Here is a 24,190-nt window from a genome sequence, read left to right as displayed (position 1 = left end):
AACCTGGGACTTTGCGTTGTAATGGATAGGCTTAACTTTTCATCCATTATGCTTTGAGCTGAGAGCTGCAGCCAAAGTGTTAAGAGACGACTAACGGGATTTGTTGACGATAAGTAAAACACACAATAACACCTTATCTGTTAAAGCTTTCTAACTCCGTCTCCTAATGCCACATGTAGGATGTTTAAGAATCTGTCATGACCAGTGCAGGCTCTCCCTCTTCCTCTCTCAGTCCAGTATCTAAGTGTTTCAAAGCCTTGATAAATACTGATCTGGCCTGCTTTCCCTCTCTCTCACTGCACACATAGCTCCTCTCTGCGGGTCTGGTTTCAATTTCTGGAAAATGAAGAGGTTGTGAGAAGGAGAGAGGAAAAACTCTTGCCTTGTAAACCCATTATTGTTCAGGATATATCCGAAATCCAGCTTTAATAGCCCTGTTTGTGTAGGACCTACTCTCGATCCCCCACTACATAATCCTATTCGCCGACCAAGGCTTAGCTGCACAAATAAACACGGTAATGGATCCCGAGAAGAGGCAAAGAATGAGGCACCCTTCGGCCCAATCTTTTCCAGATGGCACCAATAGATCACTTTATTTGCATCGGCTGTGTTCGGGTTCCCAAGGCAACGCTGCTCTGTTGTACGATTGTTGGTTCAATGACCCGAATCTTTTCTGTTCTTTCTTACCCGGGCCTTGATTAGCGCAGAATCCGAAGAAGATGGATCTCCGTGGTGGAACCGTACGCCACTGATGTACAGATGTGGTGTCACTCCAACGCACCTTCTCCAGAGATAAACCCCTCGTCTCCCACCTCCCCCCATAAGGGTTTCCTTATGACATTCAATCCCCGGGCTGGGTGTGCATTATGGACTGATCAGCGCGCATCGTTTCCATTAGCCTAGCCCGCTCCCCTCCGCTCACCCGTGAACTGTGGTAGGATCTTTGGGACTCATTACCCCTCTGCTCTCAGTGCGGTTACGGGTAGTTAGCTTCGTTCATGACCTTTAATTGTTTCTCCTTGTCTCTTCTGCTCAGAGATGAGCCGCCTGGAGGATAAGAACGCTCGCTGCAGAATCTCTCCGGCAGGCGGAGACCTTCACATGAGAAACAAATCTGCTGCAGTTTGTGTTTGTGAGTTAACATCCACTCTGCCTACCTGTAACTTTTGTAATCACATTAAGGGTCAAGGTGTTTGAAGAGATAAGGGCCATGATGCACACTTGTTCTGCAGGGACAGAAGGATCTTACATTGAGCACAAGAGGTCAAAGGACATAAGAGGTTTTCATTGCTGGGGATATGGAGGATATGGATTCTTGTGAGGATTTCAGCTGCCTGAAGTTTCTCGTGCTTGTTTATCAAAGGTTAGTCAGCTCTGGATGCAGCATCTCCGAAACCTTAAATAACAGCATGAATGTCGTTCAGCCTCATGAGAAAGGTTTAAAGCTGTCGTATATTCCCTTTCCATATGAACTGGAAAGGTACAGTACTTTTGTAGTTGAAGCCACGGTTATGGAGATCTCTTGCCAAATCTCACTGTCTTCTTCCTTTTGCTTTTCTACTTCCTGGCCGGGAGTCAAACCTTCAGCTGTTTCCTCGTGCGTCTTTCCACTTCTAGAGGCGAGGGAGACGGAGGAGGCTGGCGTCCGTTTCTGACATGTCGGAGAAAAGCAGAAAAAAAACCGAGGTCAAATGATGTTAAGTATTGATAGTCGTCCTGAAAGTTTGTGTTTTCTGAGTTGGTTGCTGTGTTGCCGATAGGTACACTGAGTGTGTGTGTGCTTGTGTTTCTGTATCAAGCAAGATTGAACTGAAGGCCAAGATTTTTATGTGCTTGTGGACTTTTACGCCAATAGCCACATTTTTTGTAGCATTGCTCAATAAGGTGAAATGTGATGCTTCTAGAAAATGTTACGTTTTTCTTCTTATAAAAGTGCCAGTTCAATCCTGTGGAATTTATGCCAATTTGGCGTACTAAAATACGAGAAAAAGGGACTTTTTACAGAAGTGGTCTTCATAGTAACATAGCCTACCCTAATTATGCAATGCAAGTAATGAATCAGAAGTGTTGTAACATTTGTTTCAGAGTTTACAAAGACAAATAAAACAATTCATCATCAACAAACAATATGTACAAAAAGTATTAGGAGGGATTATTAGATATATACACGTGTTCTAAGTTGAATGGTTTAATTCTTAAATAAAAAATGTACTTTATCAATATCGTAATATTAACAATGGCAATGTGTAAAAGGGTCTGACTTTGCAGTTCCCCCCCAGTCTTTCAGCGCATTGTTTAGATTTTCTGGGCCACAAATGTACTGTTTTGGTTCAATATCATATTCTTATTTTAGCCGCAGCTTGCTCAGAACCAAACAGAAGACAGACACAGTTAGCGACTAGCTGTTGAACCGGTGGACCATTTATAAGCTAAAAAGACAGATCATTTCCCTAGCCGTTGAAGGAGAGCATATGAGCTAAAAAAAAAGAAGAAATTATTGCACTTCCATTTGCCAAATGGTCAAGAGGATCTTCTGGATGTTTCACGATTAGCTCACAAGCTCATCTTATCAACCTAAGAGGTGAAGTGTTGTGTGTACAACTTGTTTTGTCTGAATACAAGTGGCGGAAACTTCTGCTGTTTCAGGTTTAAAGAAATAGATACTGAAATGAAAACTTGAATAAAATATTTATTGGTTAAAGGCAGACAGAAACGTAGCGGAGAGTGGATATGAAAAATGGAGGATAATTTGTCTTTGTCATACAACAATGGAGCTGCTGTTGGCTACGGACAGACTCACTGTGTTGACTATTGACAGATTTACAGAAGAACATGTGTTTGCAGTTTTCGGATATACAAATGTACAGTCCGGTGCAAAACCAAATGTGCATCTCTAGCCGACCCTGCAGCTGGAAGTGTGCAACCTTTGGCAAAGAACACACTGATGAGCCGTGGATGAACTCCTGGGTCACTCAGTCAGTGCACGATGGACCGCACAAGTGCAGCCTCCAGCACTCCCGCCTGGAAAAATGAACTCCGACTGCGTGTGTTCGATTCCTGGCTCGACCTGCGCTGTCATATTTCTCTCACTCCACACGTTCCTGTCTTTGGGGCGATAAAAACTAATAAAACGTTGCCGAGAAATGGCCGCCCCACCGTCCCCCCCTTCAAAAAACTCAATTAAAACAAAAACAATGAGCAGTAACTGCACATTAATCAAGCTGTAGCTTCCTGACACGGATAAATCATCCAGTTTAACGACAGATTAGTGCGCGATTCAGGCGAATATATGAAGTGACAGTGAGCTGTTTTGAACAGATGTACACTGAATAAGAAGAAGAGGAGGAGGTGGATGAAGCTGGAAATGTAATTATAATTAATGTGGGTGGGTTTGAGGCCGGTGAGTTCGGACAGTGAGCAGAGTCAGTCTGCTCCCGGATGGTTGCGGGTGCGAATCCCTGGTTGCTGAGCCGGTGGAGGCAGCTGAATAAACCCAGCGGAGGAATGTCTGTGGACGGGCAGCAGAGAAACTCATTAGCGGAGACGCTGTGATATCGAGGATGTGGGATTATGTGCGACTGGATTTTGGAAAGTTGGACAGAATTAAAGGATTGACCACCTGCTTATGCACCTATTATCTTATACTATACATATTTGGATATATCATCAAAGGTAACAAATAAATGTCAGCAATTAAAAATAAGGACTTTGATGAATGATAAAAAAAACTTTTCATTATATGCCTTTTTTAATAGTACATAAAACATATTATATATAAAACAAAAAGTGTCACGTAAGAACAATACAAATACCGATAAATGAAATAATGTTTGTATTTAATTTCTATCACAAATATGCAGCCATTATAAAAACTAATGATATCAATTAACAACAAATAAGAATCAAGTGGAATATTAAAGCTAATGTTATCACTTAATTTAAGATACATTTATTTTTAAAACACAGGAATATATTATCAAATGTGTGTAAAATATTTTTAAAATCTTCAATTTAAGACTTCAGATTTAAATACATCTTCAATGCAAACATGATTATAATTATGGCGCTAATTACACACAATTCAACAATCATGATGCAGCTTTAGGGTTAAAGTCCAAACACTTAAAACACAGTAATAATAAGAAAGTAGGGGTGGGGTGAAGAAAAGCAAGAATAGTAATAGTAACAGAAATGCTCTGCGCACATTCTAGCTGAAAGTGTCCAATTTAAAAGTTAATAAAAAAAAAAACGTATTTGTTCTTAATTATTGTGTTCTATGTGCCAAATGTAATTCAGGACACATGCCATTTGTCACTTTTCTGAACTTCCTCAGTACGTCATTACACATAAAAGCAGTTCAAGTCAGACATTTGTCTTTTAATCATTGGCTTTTGGTTACGCCCCAAAATAGTCACCATACAACAATCATTTAGGGGCAATCAAAGAGATTACGACTCGGGAGTTCAGCACGAGGGTCTGCAGTGGGAAGGCCGCTTCAGGGAGTCACAAAGAGACGCAAATGAGAGGAAGTTTCCTGTGAATGACCTATAATTTCACAGCATCTTCGTGTCACATCACATCTTCTTAATCATGGATCTGCTCTCAAACATGTCTGCTCAGAGTCCCTGTCTCCTCTCATGGCAGAGAAGCATCACTCAGGTCGTTTCATGTCCACTGAAGTTGTTTCCAAATGTTACCACAGGGGAAATGACACACTGTTGGACTCAAAAATAACTTTTATATATACCAGTGTTTGTTGGCCCTACTGATGTACACTCTTTGTCAACATCTCTGGACTTTTAGCATCGATGGATAACAATTTTTAGGGTTATACAATTGACCTGAATTCTGAACATTTTATAAAATCCTATGAACTAACTAAATTACTAACTAACAGAAGGCAATTCTTTGATGAGATACATTACGATTTTCCTTTTTTCTTTTACTTGTAAAAGCTCCAAACACATATATTTTTACATCAGGGTTTGTGTCGATGTGAGAATCAAGAACAAAGCTGTCAATCACTGTTTTATTTTGTCGAAATTACATATTACTACGACCCAAGTCTTAGAGTATTTTTTTAATTGTATTTAGATTAGATTAGATTAGATTACTTTATTGTCATTACAAAATGCAAGCACAGTGTAACGAAATTAACTGACTTCTACTGTAGCTCATTGAAGTCTTGCAAGAGATCACATTGAAACATTTAATATGCAACCATATTAACACGTATTTACTATTTAACACAAAATTGTTGACATGAACAGAAATATATACATGCATACAAACCACCCTTACATTTTTTAAATATACACATTTTAACTCTCTATTGGAATGAGATCAATAGATATGAGCGACATTGCCCTTCAGTGTTACAGGCCTCAATGTGCAGTGTAAACAGTCTGCAGTCAGTGTTTAGTAAACCTGATCTGGCTCTTCATGCTCGTTAGCGTGTTGCCGCTCTGACAGGATTTGACCCAACATCCACCCGGCCTGGCCTGCAGCTGGGGAACGCGCACACACACACACACACACACACACACACACACACACACACACACACACACACACACACACACACACACACACACACACAGTCACACACACACACACAGTCACACAGTCACACACACAGTCACACACACAGTCACACACAATTTTTGATTACACTTTAGTATTACATATTTATATAAATATGTAATTTCAGTATATCACTTTTCTTCCGTGATGTACAGTAGCTCAACTGTTTTCACCTGCTGTGTGCTGTAGTACTTCTCTTGACTATAACATGTCAAATCTATGGTGTGGCCCTTTTCAGATGTCATTTTTTGGGGACCTCTGCATCTCTCCATTCTGTGAAATAATGCTTTTGTATGTGTAAGTAAGTAAGTAAAACTTTATTTATATAGCACCCTTCTCAACACGGATGTACAAAGTGCTTTACAGTACAGTACACAGGACACAATTCAAAGTACAACTATAAAATGTAGAATAAAAGGCATAAAACAGCAGCAGGTAATACATAGGATAAGACATACGATAAAACACCAATAAAAGACAGCTACTAACTCACCTCCTCCGACGACCCAAAGGCCTGTCGGAAAAGGTGGGTCTTTAACTGCCCCTTAAACATCTCTACTGAGGCAGAGGCTCTTAGTGTCTGGGGGAGTTTGTTCCAAAGCCTTGGAGCCACCACCTCAAAGGCACGGTTCCCCTTAGATGTGACTGAATTCATGGTGCTATCTTAAATAATGGCACATATGGACCCTCTTTCATATACTCTGTGGCATAAGAAATAACTATTGTATCTGCAGGCCCTTGTCCCGACCGCGAGCGATGTAATTGTCCTCCCGTCCCACAGGAATCCCACATGACCCCTGGGATAGTCTGCACATAAACTTTTAAAAACATCCACACTCAACAATGCACACAAACACACTCCAGGAGAGTCACGCATGCAAGTCCTGCTGCTGCAGCTTTTGAGTTTCAAACACAATGCACCGATGATTCAGCTGAAATGCAAATGAACACGAGCGGCGTGTACGGTGGAGAGATGGCGGGTGGTGTCAGCTGCATGACTTCAGTAAAACAATCCTCCGTCACACACGCTGCAGATCTGACGTGCTGACAGCAGTGATGAGGTCTTAGAGAGGATATTACACATACACATGTGAGCAGACCCATACACGTGCACTGAAACACACGTGTCCTTGGGCAAGACACTTCACCTGAACTTGCTCCTGTGGGTATTGTCCACAGTAGATGACCATTACATGTATGTATGATCTGTATGTGTAATGTGTATTTGTAAAGCGCTTTGAGAGTCATTGATAAAGCGCTATAATAAATATAAGGATTATTATTATTATTATTACTTACATATGTACTGGCATGTTAGAAAATAATATACACATATCTCTGAGGCTTTCGCTTAGATGGAACCTTTTTAACTAAGCTTTGATATACATGATTAGGAAAAAACATTGAACAAATACACAAAAATCTGTTTTAAAGAACTCATGAGGCAGCAGATATTGTTATTATTATTACAAAATAACTGTACATTTGAAATAAAGTGGCCTTTATTTGCCTCAACTGCAAAGAGTCTTTTTGAAACGGCATAATATTTGAGGTTGTAGTTGTGTGTTTCCCTGTTTTCCATCTGCTTCTGTTTTTAAAATAAATACTGTTCTCCCTCACTAATTAATTGCAGTCTCTTCTGCTTTGCATTTTTAATGTCCATTGTGAAGCAACGATTAATGACCACACACTTCCTGCACAGATGTTTCACATTTAAAGCCGAGACAGGTAGTGTTTTAACTTTACATATGTGTTGTTTTAAGCTTAACTCAAACTCCTACCTGATAAACCCAACTTATATCCTTTTTGGGTGTAATAAATGTAAATATATATATATGCCACTATTCATCATATGTTGCCTTTGTTCAATCTCAAACAATTACTTAGAAAACAGCTGTAACAAAATAATACAAATAAATTCCAAACAAGCTTTCCACATTGAAACAGCCATACATAAATACTCATCACATGCATGATTTTTGCACACATATGCCGACCTTTACCTATGAATACATGTAAATATGCATCAATGTTTATGAACCTACACCCTGATTTCATACATTACACCTCCACACCTTCAAATTACATGAATCATTTAGGACATTTTATTTCAAGAAAGTCATATCATTGATTTTCTCCATCCTTAAATATGCTAAAAAATATTCCAAGCCACAGCATTTAGGTCCTGATTATACTCACCCCCTCATAAAACCTGTTTGTTGACACACAATCATATAAGATAAGATAGAGAAATTTGGAAATTTGTCTTGGGCATCGAGATAATAAACATAAAACATTCAGGTCAATCAGTCAGAGAATCACATATCACATGGCAAAGAAACAAACAAGAAACATACAGGTACAGCACTTTCCCTATTGCACATATCCCTATTGCACATACATAAATCAAATATTGCACTTTCCCTATTGCATTCATACATAATCAAATATTGCACTTTTCCCTATTGTATTTATACATAAATCAAATATTGCACCTTCCCTACTGCATTCATACACAAATCAATATTGCACTTTCCCTATTGCACCTATGCATAGTGTCCGTCAAATTACACATATCCCTATTGTGTCCATACCTATTTACACATAATGCGCTTTCCCTATTTAACCTTCTCCATTGCACATACTACACTGTAAACATTTGAAATATGAAAAGCATCTTTGCAGAAGCATGTGGAAGCCTGTAGCTCACATGCTGTGGGCTGCTCTCTTCAGTACGGCAAACATTTATTGACAATAACTAATAAAGTTATGACATTAAAGTCCCCTCTGTTAGCGGGGGGTTCGGGGTTCGACTCCCAGTCAGGTCATAACAAATATAGATGACATGAAGGGTTTTTTCTCAACTTAAAAGCCCGAAACCCTTTTAGCTCCCTGAGCTTTGGATGTGGGTGCTGCCATTGTGGTCATAACACCAGATGAGTCTATTGTGAGAGCAGAGAGCTTGTCTCATCCATCCGTTCTGTCAGAGAGTCCTTCAGCTTCTGCCGTTACCTCCCTGCTAGCTCAGCAGATTTAAACATCAAACGTCAAAGATATAAAAACGTCCCATACCAAAAATAAAGTCATGATACTGACTCTGAAGCAGCTTAGTTTCACGTGTAGAGCAAATACCCTCGACCTTCTTCACTCCTTTGCTTTTCAGAGTAAATGAGGTGTTATAATGTTGCGGCTGTTTTTAGTGGCTGCTGAACACACACATATATGTACACTCCCATCTGATATGTGTGCAGACCGTTTATTCAGAGTTTTAGCTCTTAATCAGTCATCAGGTTCAAGGGGGAGCAGGCGTTATATACAAACACACAGCTAATGGATAACAAGGTCACATTTGGAGATTGGGGTTTTCTTTGGCCTGGGTTGCCGGTCTTTAACGATTCAATCATGTATTGGTTCAGGTTTTTGCTACTCTGTGTTGGCATGTATGTGAAGCTGAGGTGGGGACGCCAACTATAGGACACGTGTAAAGGTTTGTGTGTATTGAGGAAAGGTCAAGGGGTGAACTACAGGGCAGAATAGTGTCGCCCAAAAGAAGTGCCAAAAACGGCAGTTCATCGAATGGTCACTGTGATCTGGCTCTAAAAGGAAACAGTCCATACTGTATAGACCCACATGTTCAAATTAGAGACTATGTTGGTCTCTTTAAAACCTTCTCCATCCTTCAGGACAACTGTAGAGAGAGGGATTTTTTTTAAACATTAAATTAAGGCCTAAGATTATGAATTATAAGAAATCTAGGAACATCTCAAATCTCCTCCGTTTGCTTTGGTTGTACCGTGGTGCTAAATTGACCTCACTGACTACTTTGATATTTTTCTCCATCCATGTTCCTTCCAAGGCTTCGTAGAGGTTTTCACAAGTCAATGAGAGAGATGCATAAAAGAAAAGTCAAAATGTTAAATAAATGGAAGATGTCCAAACCAATAGAGCCTTGACTTTAAGGACTACCGCAGTCCCATCGTATTACCCTACAGGGGAAACAAGGGAACACTTCCCAATGGAATTTCATATAAATGGAGTTTGTCTGCATGTCTTCTCGTTTCTGTGGTGGGATGGTTGGAGGCGGGGGGGAGGGGGAGAGGTAGAGAGGGGGTTCATACCCAAAGAGACAGTCATTATTTCACGTCGCAGGGAATAAATGAGCGCTGTCAGGCTGACTAATGACCGGGTCTCTGCTGCGGTGGAATCAGGAGAAAGACTCCCTCATCTTCTGATGGATTGTGGGATCTGGCTCTGATTACACGCCGCTCTGCCATCCACTCATCCCCTGATCCCGTTGTTATTCTGGAAACGAGTAACAAACACACGTACAGTACAGCACACAGGGCTGCGTCCACACACATGCAGACACACACACTCACAGACACACACACACACACACACACACACACACACACACTCGCAGACACACACACACACACACACTCGCTCCTTCTCTGCAGTCTTCATCAGTTTTGACACTTTCCTAAGCTCAGCTCAGTCAGAGGCTGCGTGGCGGAAACCTCCCAGAAACTACACACACACAGATACACTTTTTTCATCCTGATAAACGGCTAATAATGGCTCCTTAGTAGACCTCAGTGTGCAACCATGGGTCCTCTAGACTTCAAAAAACACTCAGACTCAAATGAGCGAATTATATAGTGACTTTTATTTGTATTTACATTAATAACCACTCCAATAGAAGGGAAATCTTGCACATGACAAGAGGCATCAGGGATATGTAACTGTAATTATGAGAACCATTTAGGAGAGCACTGGTGTGAGATAGAATCTAAGGTTGGACTTATTTGTTCACACAAGTTACAGAAGAATCTAAACGTTGGGGTCAACAAAAATACTCACTGGTTTTGAGATGCAGTGGGATTGAATATATTTGTGTCTGTGCTGCTCACAACATATTATGTAAAATAGCTTTTATTTATAACTCAATTCAATACTTAAAATAATTAAATAATAATATTGACAATACCTACACTGAAGGTGGGGAAGTTTCCTTTTGAGTTTTAGTATTTCTGTGTTTCACCCGGTCTGCCCCCCGACTCTCCTGTCCTGTCATCACTACAACAGGCAGAGAGACAAGGTGCTGAAACAGAGTGCCTCCCTGAGGGACCCTACACACACACACACACACACACACACACACACACACACACACACACACACACACACACACACACACACACACACACACACACACACACACACACACACACCACACACCACACACACACACACACACACACACACACAGTTGCACGGGTCTTCTCTGCTTGTCCAGAACACACATACAGAGTTAATTATGTCAGTGTCAGTTTTTCATGTTGAATAATTAAGTACACAGTATATTTATTATCTCATATTTTACTTATTTTCATGTTTAACAATTTATTTCATCTTAAATTATGAGTAGCATCTTTTTTTATCTGATCACATTTAGGCATATTTTCATATTTTCTTACTTTTTATGAAAACGGGTTGAAAAAAATCTGGTTATCAGCATACTTTTTTTTTTTTACTTTCTGTCGGTGTCACTGCATGCTGCTGTCAGGTGACCTCTGACCTGTCAGTGACATCACATCAGCAGCTCCCACACACACATCTCATTCAGCACGAGTCTGAGAAATCCTTGTTGGATACAAAAATCACACGGATGAAGGAAGCGATCATGGAGAATATGTTAACGCCTAAACGAGCAGTAATATTAAAGGGTTTTATGAAGACCTCAGCAAAATCTATACGATCCTCTACTATCCTACTGTATATAATGTTATATTGACTAAGCCGTACATTACACAAACTAAACAACACATGCATATTCAGACACAAATGAGATGGCATGTCAAACGCACACTTTGTCTCACAGTTACACAACTTAGTAATGCAATCTAGATTCTTCTCTGGGGATGCAAACATTGCTTTACACAAAATACTTTACTGAATGTTTATTGTGCTTGACTCTAAGAACAGCAGGCCGGGGGGGGGGGGGGGGGGGGGGGGGGGGGGGGGGGGGCGCTGCAGACTGTGTGCGGTCGCTCGACAATTCAATCACAGATACAATTTCTGCACAGAATCTGATTTCTTTTTCATTTCCTTTGACTTATCTCTATCCTTGCAGCGATCGACTAATTTGTTGAAGTTCATACTTTTCACTCAAGTCCTAACTTCATAATTTGTCTTTTAAGTTAACTGTATTTATTCTAGTTTTATTCAGTCCTGTGTATGTTGAGTTCTGTTGGTATTAAGTGTTTTAATTAATCGTAAAGTTATGTGTTGCTCCGTCTATGGATTTGGAGGAGGTATTGGTATTTATAGTTTTTTAAATGTTAAAAGTGTAAAGCACTTCATGTTACCTTTTGCATATGAAAACTGCTCCATAAATAAAGTTTGACTCATTGAAAGACGTTGCATCAATCCATCGAGACATTTATTCTTTTGTTTGTGCATCTGTACTTTAGTTTATATTCATCCATCACTCCATTTGTCCGTCTTACTCCGCCAACACATGCTCTGTTTGTGGAGCTGTCCGTCATTCTGCTCGCTGTCCGTCCATCCGTCCACTTGGGTGGTGGTGGACGTCCTGCAGTGTCAGAGGGGAGATCCTGTCTTTCAGCATCAGGGTCCAGAACACACACACACACACACACACACACACACACACACACACACACACACACACACACACACACACACACACACACACACACACACACACACACACACACACACACACACACACACACACACACAGTCACACACACAGTCACACACACAGTCACACACACACCCCCCTCACTCAGCAGACCTTCCCATCATGCCTTGCCTGGCTGTATTATGACAGGTGGAGTGTCGGCCGCCACCAGCTGGACTTTGCTACCAGCATCTCTCCTCAAACTCGGGGTTAGCATGTGTGTGAGAAAAAGTAGCGAAATGTGTGTGTTGAAAAAGGGTTGTGTATATTTATTTTATTACATGTATGCATATATACAGTTTATATTAGAGTGTCTATGAATGTGAACACTTACACAATTAGATGTGTTATGCTTGGTCTGATAACAAAAATTATACAATGAGAAAAATATTTGGCACCAGAAGACGAGTAAGAAATGAATACAAAAGTACTCTGATGTAGTAATTAACTATGTAAAAGTACTAAAACCACATTGGAAAAATACTCTATTACAATACAGTAAAAGTCTTGCATCCAAAAGTTTTAAGTATCAATCAAAAACATTGAATTGCCTAAAATAATAGAGAAATATACTCAAAGTACCAAACTTGTGAAGCGCTCATTCACAACGGCAAATAATGGCAGAATAATATTCAGTATTATATATTCACATTACCTATTGATGTGCTAATGTGCTAATGTTGCAGCAGGTACAGGTGGAGCTTATTGCAACTGCTTAGTATACTTTATCTCTAGGTAACTTGTGAACTTTTCCTTAATAATATGAATCTAAAATAATTTAATAAATGAATGTATTGGTATAAAAATATAATATTTGCCTCTGAAAATAAGTATAAAATTGCCCAAAATGAAGGTAGAAACTGTACTTGTAGCATGTACAAGAGTGTGACATGAATAAAAAAGCGTATGCAGACAATGGAGACAAATAACCAGAAGGTGTTGAGAAAAGGAGTTAAGATGTGAGTTTGGGTGGAAGAGGAGGAGGTGCAGGAGGTGCAGAGAGTCTGGTGAGGATGAAAAATGAATCTCCATGATGGTGAAAGGAGAGCGGCTTTGTGATGAAAGCAGAACGTCTTCACTCATCACCTGAACGGCCTCTCGCTCCTCTGGAGATCTCACCGCTGAGCTTCTGTTTCTGCTGCTGCTTCAAACTGAGTGATGGACACTTTTTCACACTTTAATTCCCAGTGAAACAGAGACTGAAAAAGTCTTACTAATATTTTACTTTCTCTAAAAACAGGTAGGCTATTGTGACAGATACGTCATGCTGCAGAAGGTGTCAATAATTTAAAAAAGTGATTACGAGTCAGAACATTGAATCATAATTGAAGTCCCGACAACAACTTAAAGTTACAATCTCACAGATAATAATAATAATAATAATAATAATTTCAATTTTTATAGCGCCTTTCAAGAGACCCAAGGACGCTTTACAATGGGAAACAAAACAACACTGTCAAAATGTATTTCTTTGACACAGTTTATAACAGGTTATTTAATTATATGAATCTGTTACTACATTAGATCAACAATTGAACTGCATTTCAAACCGACATGTTTGCATGCCAATGGCTGACTTAATGAAAAAGTACCTTACACCATCATGCACTGTGCGCTTTCATATCATATTGGTGACCTCAGTATGAATTGATCTTTTCATTAGGAACACTTAGCTCTGGTGCTAGATATATTTCCATGAGATTCACACAAACAAAATTGAGAAATGTAAAATACTTCTCTGGATTTAAGGAGAGGAATTTCTCTTAGCCTAAGAGGTGGAGGAGGCAGCAGAAAAAAGAAGAGCAGGAGGACCAACCTCTACTGGGTGGCCACAGGAAACGGGAGCTGAAGGCTGACGCACGCACGCACACACACACACGCACGCACGCACGCACGCACACACACCAGCAGGCATACAGACCCATCTCCCATCACCCAGGCGTGAGAGAACAGAGCAGCTCAGGTCTCTACAAGAGAAACACCAAAGAGCTCTGCCCCAGCGCCTCGGGAAATAATAATGAATATGGAATGATAGTCAGTATTTTGTGCTGCAAATGCAACCAGATGCAAAAGGTGGAGTGGAAAAAATCAGGAGCAGATGTTGGAGAAACAAGAGGTCTTTAAGGAGCGGCCAGCGTGCCCTGCAAACATATTGTAACCCTAGCCAGCGTGCAGAATAATCACTTATAGTATGTATATCGCCACTCTGTAATGAGGCATGTATGGAATATTCCTGCAGCTGCCTCCCTGGGAAAGCTGAGTTGTTGAGGAAGCAGCCAGGCCTAGACACAACACCACCCAATTAACATACAGACCTCAGACAATAAGGAAACACATGTATGACACATTTCTATAGCCTACTGTTACTGTACATGTGGTGCTGGGAGAGTGTAATTACACATCGTCCTCTTCCATAGGCTGCACTGAGCTCAGACCGACCGAACAGTGCAGCTGGTGTTCGGTTCAGAGAGGAGGAAGTCCTGGGTGGCAAGGTTTGGTACATGAATCATATTTGGAAATATCGGCAAGCAGGTTTTGACATACTAGGATTTTGCTTTGGTGTTATGAAGCATGACCTAATCACAGTAAGAGAACATGACAAATATATAATAACAACAAATCAAGAAACTGAAATATAAATTGGAAGAAAATGACAATAAAATATTTAAATATTGTAAAAAAAATTGCAACTAAATAAATAATGTATAGAAAAAAATCTATCCAAACTTTGACAATATAAAAATATGTTTATTATCTAAGGGATATTAAATAGCTGCTCAGTTGTGGGTAGGCTGTGCAGAAATATGCAAAATTGTCTGAATTTACTTGCACTATTTTATATGTTTTATTGTGTTAATATAAGTTTTTCATTGACATATCTACACTGTAGCATTGTACAAATGACAATAAAAGCCTTGAATCTTGAGTAGAAACATCCAATGTTCAGGTGTATGGTCCCAAAGATGTGTCTTAATCTACTGCATATAGACAGATGTTGTTAATGTAACATGTATAGTTTGTATGGAGGGAGGGGGGGTCTGTGTCAGTGGGGGTCCCTGGCCTTGTTTATTAGACACGTTGCAGAAGGGAAGAAAGTCTTGGTCCTGGGTTGGAGGGGTTGGCCACAATATTTCCTGCAAGAATATAAGCAACTGTCTGCAATATCTTTATTTTCCCCTTTTATTGTGACTAAACTTCCATTTTATTAATGCTAAGTTGTTGTGGGTGTAACTATTGGAACTTTGCTTTATGCAACACGATACAGTGCCTTTGCCAAACTACATTTTTGCTGCTAATAGGGCGACTGTGGCTGCGAGGGAGTGCGGTCGTCTGTCAACCAGAAGGTTGTGGGTTTGATCCCAGCCCATGCAGTCAACATGTCGATGTATCCTTGGGCAAGATACTTAACCCCTGAGTTGCTCCCGATGGCCAACAGTGTGTGAATGTGTGTGAATGTGTGTGAATGTTAGGTCCTAGAGTAAGGTACACTGCTCTGTATGAATGGGTGTGAATGAGTGAATTACATGTAGCATGTAAAGCGCTTTGAGGGGTCTTAGAGACTGGATAAAGCGCTATATAAGTACAGTCCATTTTACAATTTTTTTTAATATAGTACTTTTTAAAGCTTTTGTTGGTGCAAAACAATATAATTGAATTGAAAGCTGTTTAAAAAAATATACAAGCATATCATAGATGTTCATAATAAAGTGGTACATAAAATAAAAACATTTGAAAAATGTGTTTTCAGATGATAAATGCACATTTAATAGATACTTAAATAAACATAAATGTATTTCTTTATCACTCTATTATATATAAAAACAAACAACCCTATTATGACGTGGGCTGAGCATTTCATGTTAAGATCAATTTATCCTAAATGTGAATGAAATGAAAACACACTGTTCTCTCCCTTTTGTCCTTTCAAAGCCACCGTACTGTGAGGTCACTATCCAAGATGGCGCTCCCCGTGAGGACTAATATGAAGCATCTCTTCGGATTAATTCACAAGTTTAACTCTTCTAAAAGACTCCTCTGCTCTGCAGCATGCTCGGGAAACAAGGTATGAGATAATGTGTTGTTTACCCGACACTTATTTTACATCAGCTTTTGTTGTCACGCAAACTGAACCGTTACTATGGCTCCTGTTTTCACATTGACTGCTGGGACACAGTTTCAGTCAGTTTCTATTTGTTAACAATTTATCTTAATAGAAAAGTTAATTGAGATTATTTTAAACTCGTTATTGCGATGCTTGCCTCCTCGTTCAAACCGAGTGAAGGTCATGTAGTTGTATTTTAATTAAACAAATGTTATCTGTCGTAGTGACTTTGCCTGTCTGTAAAGCACCATTTCAGCTTTTATTAAATACAAAACAGCTCACAGCAACATTGTTGTGATGTAATCAAGCATATTGGCTTAAGTACACATTTGAAGTAGGGTTTATTGCATTTTACTAGAGTATTTCCATTGTATGCAATTGTATAGTTCTACTCCAGTCAGAGACACATATTGTACAAATATCTATCTGTCAGCTTTAATTACTTAGTAGATTTAAAGCTTGTATATATGAAAACAGAGTTATCTCTAAAGTGGGAGATTATGGATTTTATATATTTAATATATATGAAATCTATTGAATGTTACTGCATCAACATTATATCCTTTTCATGAGGTTTCTATTCAAACTTTATTAACCTGTAGCGCACGTTGTGTATTGATCATAGAAAGCTAGGAAGTATGAAGATCTGACATTTATCATTGGTCTTGAATTTCTTTTCCCATATCAGATGATTGCTGCTATAAATCAGGAAACATTGATTATCTTAGAATGTATTGCAGGCAACTTTCCTGCATGGCTGGGTGTTTTTTACAAGAGAGGAAAATCAAGTTATCTGGTGGTCATGTACCAGCAATTCTGCTATCAAACAAAGAATGTGTTAATAGCTGCTGCTGGTGGTGAGTGTAATCAGTTATGGTCAGTTATGTACCCAGAAATCATCACTGGTGCATTCTGGGTGCGGCCCTTCTGTTGAAGAAAACCACACAAAATGAAACTCTGCTCTTTAAAAAACTGGCCCGCCTTTCCTTTTGCTGAGTGTGTGTTTTCTGCCCTGCACCTGCGCCCAGCTGGGGTTGGGTGGGAACTCCATTCACATGTTTCTTGGTTTTTATTATGTAAAGTTGGCCAGCAGCAGCAAAGTTACATTTTAGGGTCTGCTTTTAGTCGGACAGCAGGAAGTGTTTTCAGAGACTTAAATCAGTTTCTGTCAGCTTTGGTGTGAGTTTTCTCAGAATCAGAAAAGTTATTTTTCTTCCTACAGTAGAAAGCAGATAAAAGAAAACACTGTTAAACCTAATTCCTAAGGGGAAGGGTATTCTGGGAAATGGAGGAAATCATAAACTAAAGTCGAAGCTAAATGTGGTCTCCATTTAAAAACAATAACAACATGCCATCACGTGATTTAAATGTGATCCATTTTGGCTGAAGTTTCTCAAAACCTCAAAATTATTATTTATTATTAGCCACATTTTAATGGCTTAATGGTTCCTCTATGAATTTAAATCACACCTTTTCTGGATTATTCTTTTATGGGCATTTCCTTTTGACTCAGACATCACATAATGAATTGCTCATTCTTGACTTTAGCAGCTTTCAGTTGTGCCATAACCTTTTTTTCCTTGTCTATATCGAGTTTATTCAATGCCGTTTCCTTTCCTAGTCTGGCCTGTGACATCATATCCTCAGTAGCACCACTCCAGTGTACCTTTTTACTTTTTTAAACACGTCTACAACTCCACTTAGGGTTTCCTATCATTGCACGGCTGTCTACGAGAAGCAAATGGGGTGTTAAGACAAACAACGAGTCCCCCGGCACGAGTAAGAATAACCAGTGTGTTTCAGTACAACATCCATGCTAATTATTGAGCTGTTCTTGCATTACGGTGCAGTTAAAAACCTCAAGCATCTGCACATTGATGAACGAGCTGTAACACAGTATGTAGTTCACTGCCGTCCCGTCTGTGTTTTGTTAAGGCAAAAGTCTCTGGAGAGGCGGGAGAGGTGTGTGACGAGAGGGGAAGTGGGGGGAGGACTCTGAAAGCATCACAGCAGTGCTTCATTACCAGCAATAACATCACAGATGAAGTGTTGGTTTTCATTTGTTTTAATTTTCTCCAAATGTGGACGGCTGAGTGCAGAAACCAGCGTGCTCTCAATGTTTCGAGGTGTGATGTGCGTCAAACTGGAGGGTTTTCTGCACTGGAAATGTGTTTTAAAAGTCGCTAAGTCTCAACGGACTGACACAAAGATGAAGTGTGATCTTTGTCAGATGCTTTCAATTTTGAGCAAAGTGAGACAGCCTTGTCTGTTTTCTTTTAATCTAGTCACCTGTAAGTAAATGTAGGTGATAACGTGCTCCATATCAAATATAACCTGTAGTAATTTGACAATAGCTCCTTGCAGTGTGGTCGTGTTTTTTTGTTGCACTTCTTACACAGCAGATTAAAAGCAGATTTTCCTAGAGCGAGACATACAGGTGTATGGTTTGGTCTATCATTGAAAACCTGTGAGCCTGTCACAAGAAATACTACTCTTTTTAATAATATAATAATAAGGAAATGTCTAATAAACAACACTATTGAGTTGCATTCTGGGAAATGTATTTAAGTTTTTTTACTTGAGTACTAAATTGTCTTTAGGTTTTTGATTTGCCGAAAATAAAACTCACCATTAGCTTGAGCCATAATTCCTTACAACCTGGAGTAAAGAAAAGTAACATATTACTTTACATGTTTTTCTATAATAATAAAAACACAACAGTTAAAGGTGGGGTATGTAATTTTGGAGAAACCAGCTCGAGTGCGCTAGAATTTGAAAGTACACAACCGGAAGAAATCTGCCACTTCCCTCAGACTTCCTTACAGAGCCCCTCCTCCAACACACACGAACGCTCACATGACCAATGAGGGCACGAGATAAGTTTGTGCACAGATGGAAGGCTGACAGGCAGGTAGGCCATCCAGTTATTTTAGCCGGGCCGGATAAAATGATTGGTCGTGCTTTTTACAGCACCACGGCTTCCACAGATGACTTTTTTTAATGTATTTATTGTCAAAGCATTTAATATATTCATTGCTATCGGGATGTTAAGAGCATTCCATGGAATATAACAAAAAGTGTTTCTGAAATAAATTACATACCCCACCTTTAAATGTTTGCCAATAAAAGTAAGAATGTCATAAATAATAATAATAATAATTCTATATTCAGTTAACTATAGCTGGGGCCTGGTTTTATGTTCGTCGTCTAAAATGAACTTTCTGAGAATAGTGATGTCCGTTCCTCTGCTATAGCAAGAGATGTATTTTTGGTTTTCTCACTCTTGTAAAATGTGTTCTCTTGTCTTGTATTTATATGAGTAAAGCTCCTAGACATGGCATAAACATAATCCTTGGAAGACCAGCAAATATTTGGCATCTCTTGACCAAATATTGGATTAATTAATTAATGATTAATTTCTTAATGTTTGAGGCGCTGCTGAAGTGGTTTAACCTGAGTTTAGCTGTTGCTTTTAATTGAAAGGTGTGTAGACCCTCTAAACCTCTCTGCCTCCCTTCAGCCGCCCCTCGCCTGTGGTCCCGTTATTGACTGATATCGGTCATGTCAGCCCGGGGCTACAGGAAAGAGGAAGTGACTATAATTTGCCTCTCTGTTCTCCTCGGCTCCAAATTCACTTACTCGGGTGTCAGCTAAAACCATTATATCTGCTGCCGCTCCACATGGGAGAGCCTGGCGAGAGCGAGGAAACATAGTCTCCCCTTTGAGGACGTTCATTAACTGCCCTATTTATTTTCAACTGTCAGAAAAGCCCGCTAATTCTCAGCGGTCCCCTCCGTGTAATTAGGTCTGTCGTAGTCGTTTTCCAGCCAAACCCCTCACTCAGACGCTTAAAACTATCCCACATGTCAACATATTTCTTTTTTTTGTTCATATCTTGCTAAGTTGAATTATAGAATCAGTCTGTAGCTGTGCGACCTCAAATCTTAGCAGTTTTCCTGCGTTTGAGTCCAATCCTGATCCCGGCCTTTTTGCTGAGCCTCTGACACTTTTAATTAAAGCGTACCGAGTATCTGGTGTCGGACCGAGGAAATGACCGGACTCCACCGAGAGGAGCTGCTTGCCTTGAGTGCTACTATAATTACATATCGACACATTTATGAAGTGTTTGCCATTTATTTTTTGCTGTGTTTTTTTTGTATTATTAGCTCTCCTGTCAGTGATTTGTTTCTTGCAAGTGAGTTAAAATGAAATGTGCCCATTGTAAACACACCAGGAGGAAACAGTGATTTAATGTAACTATTTTAAAGAATTAGCATGTGTTTATCTAACAAATTGAGGTTGGCTTTTTCAGCTGCTTTACATGTGGTCATAGGCACATTGTAGACAAACTGCTGAGTTGAACTTACTGTACAGTTTCAGTTTTAAGTTAGTGATTCTGTTTTAAGCTCATAAGTCTTAAACATTAAAATGGCTGTAAAAAATACAGCTGTTTGTATCAGTCTGAGCTGTAACTTGTTGATAATATTGTTGTAGTGTACAGGAGTTTGAGAAAGAAAACACAGGGTCGTCTGCAAACAAGTAGATCTTGCTTAAGTTATGCTTCAACTCGATGCTAAGTCACATGGTCCAGTCAATGCACATAAACTCACCTGTGTTCTAGTTTACATACACTGCGTAATCTTCCGTGTTCAGTAACTTATTTTATTTGGTTAAAACACAGGTTGAATTTACTTGTTCTGTATTACCTTTCCAGTTGCAAACTCCTACTGCTCAGTGCTTTAATGTCTGAGTCTACAAACAAACATTATTCTCCAACAGTTTTCAAAATCCTTTAGATTCAAGTTTAAGTCTCTATTATTTTTGGCACTAGCTGCGTTGGCCTTATTTTTCAGCCCCTGGAGTTGCGGCACACTCTGTCTCTCAGCAGATAGTCAGCTGTAGAAAATCACATTTCTTTACCTTTTGAGTATTTCAACTTTTAAACCTACATGGAGATTTTTTGAAGCACTTGGAGAACCACTTAGCAAATCAGTTCTAATGTAATGTTTTATTATGAGCCGTAGTGTCACAGTGTGTAAAGTTTGTACTTCTTAAAGCCCCTGTCACACTGTCCCGAAATTGACCAGATGACACACGATAAAGGAAATGTTCAAATTCGGCTCTGATCGTAACAACATCGGGCCATTCGTTAGGGCATCTTAAGCCATCGTATGACCGCCGGTGGAATTTCTCAGGCTCCGGCAGCAACTTCGTGAGCGGCGGCAACATCTTTGGCATGCCAACAAATTGCCGAAGGACCTTGCGAAGGTTAATTTTCGTGTTGAATTCGTGTGTCCATTTTGCCCTTCGTAAGGCACTCGTGAGGGCATCTTGTCAAATCGTGTCATCTTCGTGTGATCATCGGTTAACTTCCTGTTTTATTTAGATGCTTTTATTTTGAAGGCGAGTTTACGCTGTTGACAGGAAGTTGTTGTTGCTATGGAAACAACATGACGGAGATAAGTAATATCTTCTAATCTACATATAAAGACGGAGAAAGTAAAGAATAAAGTGTATGTTTAAATGTTAGCATCCCACGAAGAGGCACAAGCTCTTACGTTGAGTCTGGATACATTCTAAATCATCAGTAAAGTCTACGACCATATTTCCGTGTGTGGTTCGGGTGCCATCGTGTGTCCTTCTGTAAGCATCGTACTTGCTTCGGCTGTTGCTTGGCTGTTGACCAAGTTCGGGGCCATCTTCGTGCGAAATTCACAATTCCATATTCGTGTGTCCATCTGGTGTCAATTTCGGGACAGTGTGACGCGGGCTTCACGTCTTGCACATTCTTATCCTCGTTGACCACAATTACATAAGCAGGTAATATGACACCATAGTTGATAATATCAGTTGTCAGTGTTTGTCACTTCCTATAAACGAGAGGAGTCATTAAAGCTTCCTGTCTGAGTAGGCAGTGCCCTTCTCGGCTGTATTGAAGTCTGGTTCCTTCAGAAGCTGCAGCCTGTTAGTGCTGGAGCTGCCTCCCCTGCCCGAGTTATTTTTGGAGCGCTGTCGGGCCCTGTCTGCGGGGAGTGCTGTTTTTGAAGGGCCTCCAGTCCCATTAATCAGCCGAGGGACCCCACGGCGCGAGCGGGCCCCGAGCCCTGGCCCGCCACACTGCAGCGTTCTGTTCCTGTACCCCCGCTCTCCGCACAGTGTGAAACTCAGAGGAACCTCATCAATCTCACCTGTCCCACACGTCAACCGCAGATTTAATCAAACGCTCCTTTCGGGCCTTTCCCCTCCGCTCCCCCTACAACACACTCACTGCGAGGAGAAAGAAGAAAGCTGCACAAGTCTTGACTGGAATATAGTCACACTTTTATTTGTTATTTTGTATTTTTTATATTTTTCCCTGCATCTTTCTCCTGATTTATCCATAAGTCCAATTTTTTCATTTTGCCTTTGTATGCTATATATACATACATGTGGTTATATTCACTTGGTTTCAAGCTGTGGTGTGCCCCCACTTTATCTTCACTCACACACACACACACGCACACACGCACACACACTTAGAGGGATAAAGTGGGGGTAAAACACTAAACCCCATTTCCTTTTTGATACCTCACTGAAGTGCAGCTCTGTTGGCCGCCAGCGTTAACAGGTCCCAAAGTGAGAGAAAGACAGAGATGAAGAAAGATACTGAAGAGTGGGCGGAGGTGTGTGTAGGTGCATGTCAGCAGGGTGCCAGTGTTAATGGGGTGCACAGGACAGAGGAGGAACACTGGATCCTGTGTGGAGGACGCCCAGCGGGAGAGCGGCGAAACCCCTCCATCTGTCGAAGCATCTCGGTGCAGCCACGCTCCGATCTGGATCTCTTCCCCGGCGTACAAAGAGCTGATGGTAGTTCACAGCGGGGCGAGCGGCGATGCTCCCAGAGGTGGTTTTTGAAATGTGTTGAAATTGGCGAGGAAAAATGGTGGTGACCGTGGGCCCCGCTCGTCAGCTCCTCGGTGAGAGAGATGTCAGTGGGCCACTCGAGGACTCGCAGGCTCTGATATGATGTATGAGCTCTGAAAAGCAGCCCAGAACACATCTGAGGAGAAAAATCCACTGTTCTGCAAGTCCTAACTCAACCAAAACCAGGGCTGTGATTAATAACAGTGAGCGGAGCGGGGCTGTAGGACATGCTGGAAGCTGCAACCAAAGCAGTTGTCCACAAGGAATTATTTCGATCTCAGGCTCCCTCCAACTATGCTCAATAAATATGTATATAAAGAAAACCACACAAGTATAATGTAATCGGTGTGCAGCAGTTAAATCATAGGATAAAAATATCTCACTGTTCTCCCCTCACATAGCTTCGTGTCACCATAAATGCAACCATTTGTTATAAGTGACGACAACGTTAAACCGAATGAATGTGTGTTTTCTTGGCAAAACCAAGGATGACTTTGCCGAATAAAAGTATTGCTTTTATGATTGATTTAAAATTGAGTTGGGTCTTAAATGAATGTTCTGATGTATGAGATGTGTAGTCGCCGTCAGTGTCGTTGCAAACAAGGCTTGTGAGCCAATAGTAGAACGACATTACTACATGTGGTATCTCAGTGTCGTCAGTGATCCTAGTCTTAGTATAATAACAGTTTATTTTGAGGGTATTACTAGTTAAACCTCTGTCAAATTTAGTTGACAGAAAGTTGACACACTCCCAATGCGTGGCTTTGTAAATCTGGCAAAAAGACTCTGTAGGATTCTGTGTTTTATGCATCTTGTCCCAGTGGGGTTTGTCATCGTTATACATTATTTCGCATGGATGCTGTGCTCCCAACATCTAACATTTGTCATTCAGT

At 40.3% G+C, this 24,190-nt stretch overlaps 1 protein-coding gene across 2 annotated transcripts in view; it reads left to right on the top strand.

Moving 5' to 3' along the window:
- The window catches only part of wars2 (tryptophanyl tRNA synthetase 2, mitochondrial), a 61,224-nt gene that overhangs the window by 19,773 nt on the left and 17,261 nt on the right, over window positions 1-24,190 (top strand). For both annotated transcript variants that reach the window (XM_034147420.1, XM_034147421.1), the window contains one exon: window positions 16,223-16,355. In XM_034147420.1, coding sequence (XP_034003311.1) covers window positions 16,251-16,355 — 105 coding nt within the window. In that variant the 5' untranslated portion in view covers window positions 16,223-16,250. The remainder of the gene's footprint in view (window positions 1-16,222; window positions 16,356-24,190) is intronic.

The sequence above is a fragment of the Trematomus bernacchii genome, unplaced genomic scaffold (genome assembly GCF_902827165.1).
Source record: "Trematomus bernacchii unplaced genomic scaffold, fTreBer1.1, whole genome shotgun sequence".
Lineage (NCBI taxonomy): Eukaryota > Metazoa > Chordata > Actinopteri > Perciformes > Nototheniidae > Trematomus > Trematomus bernacchii.
This window is presented reverse-complemented; position numbering and strand designations above follow the sequence as displayed.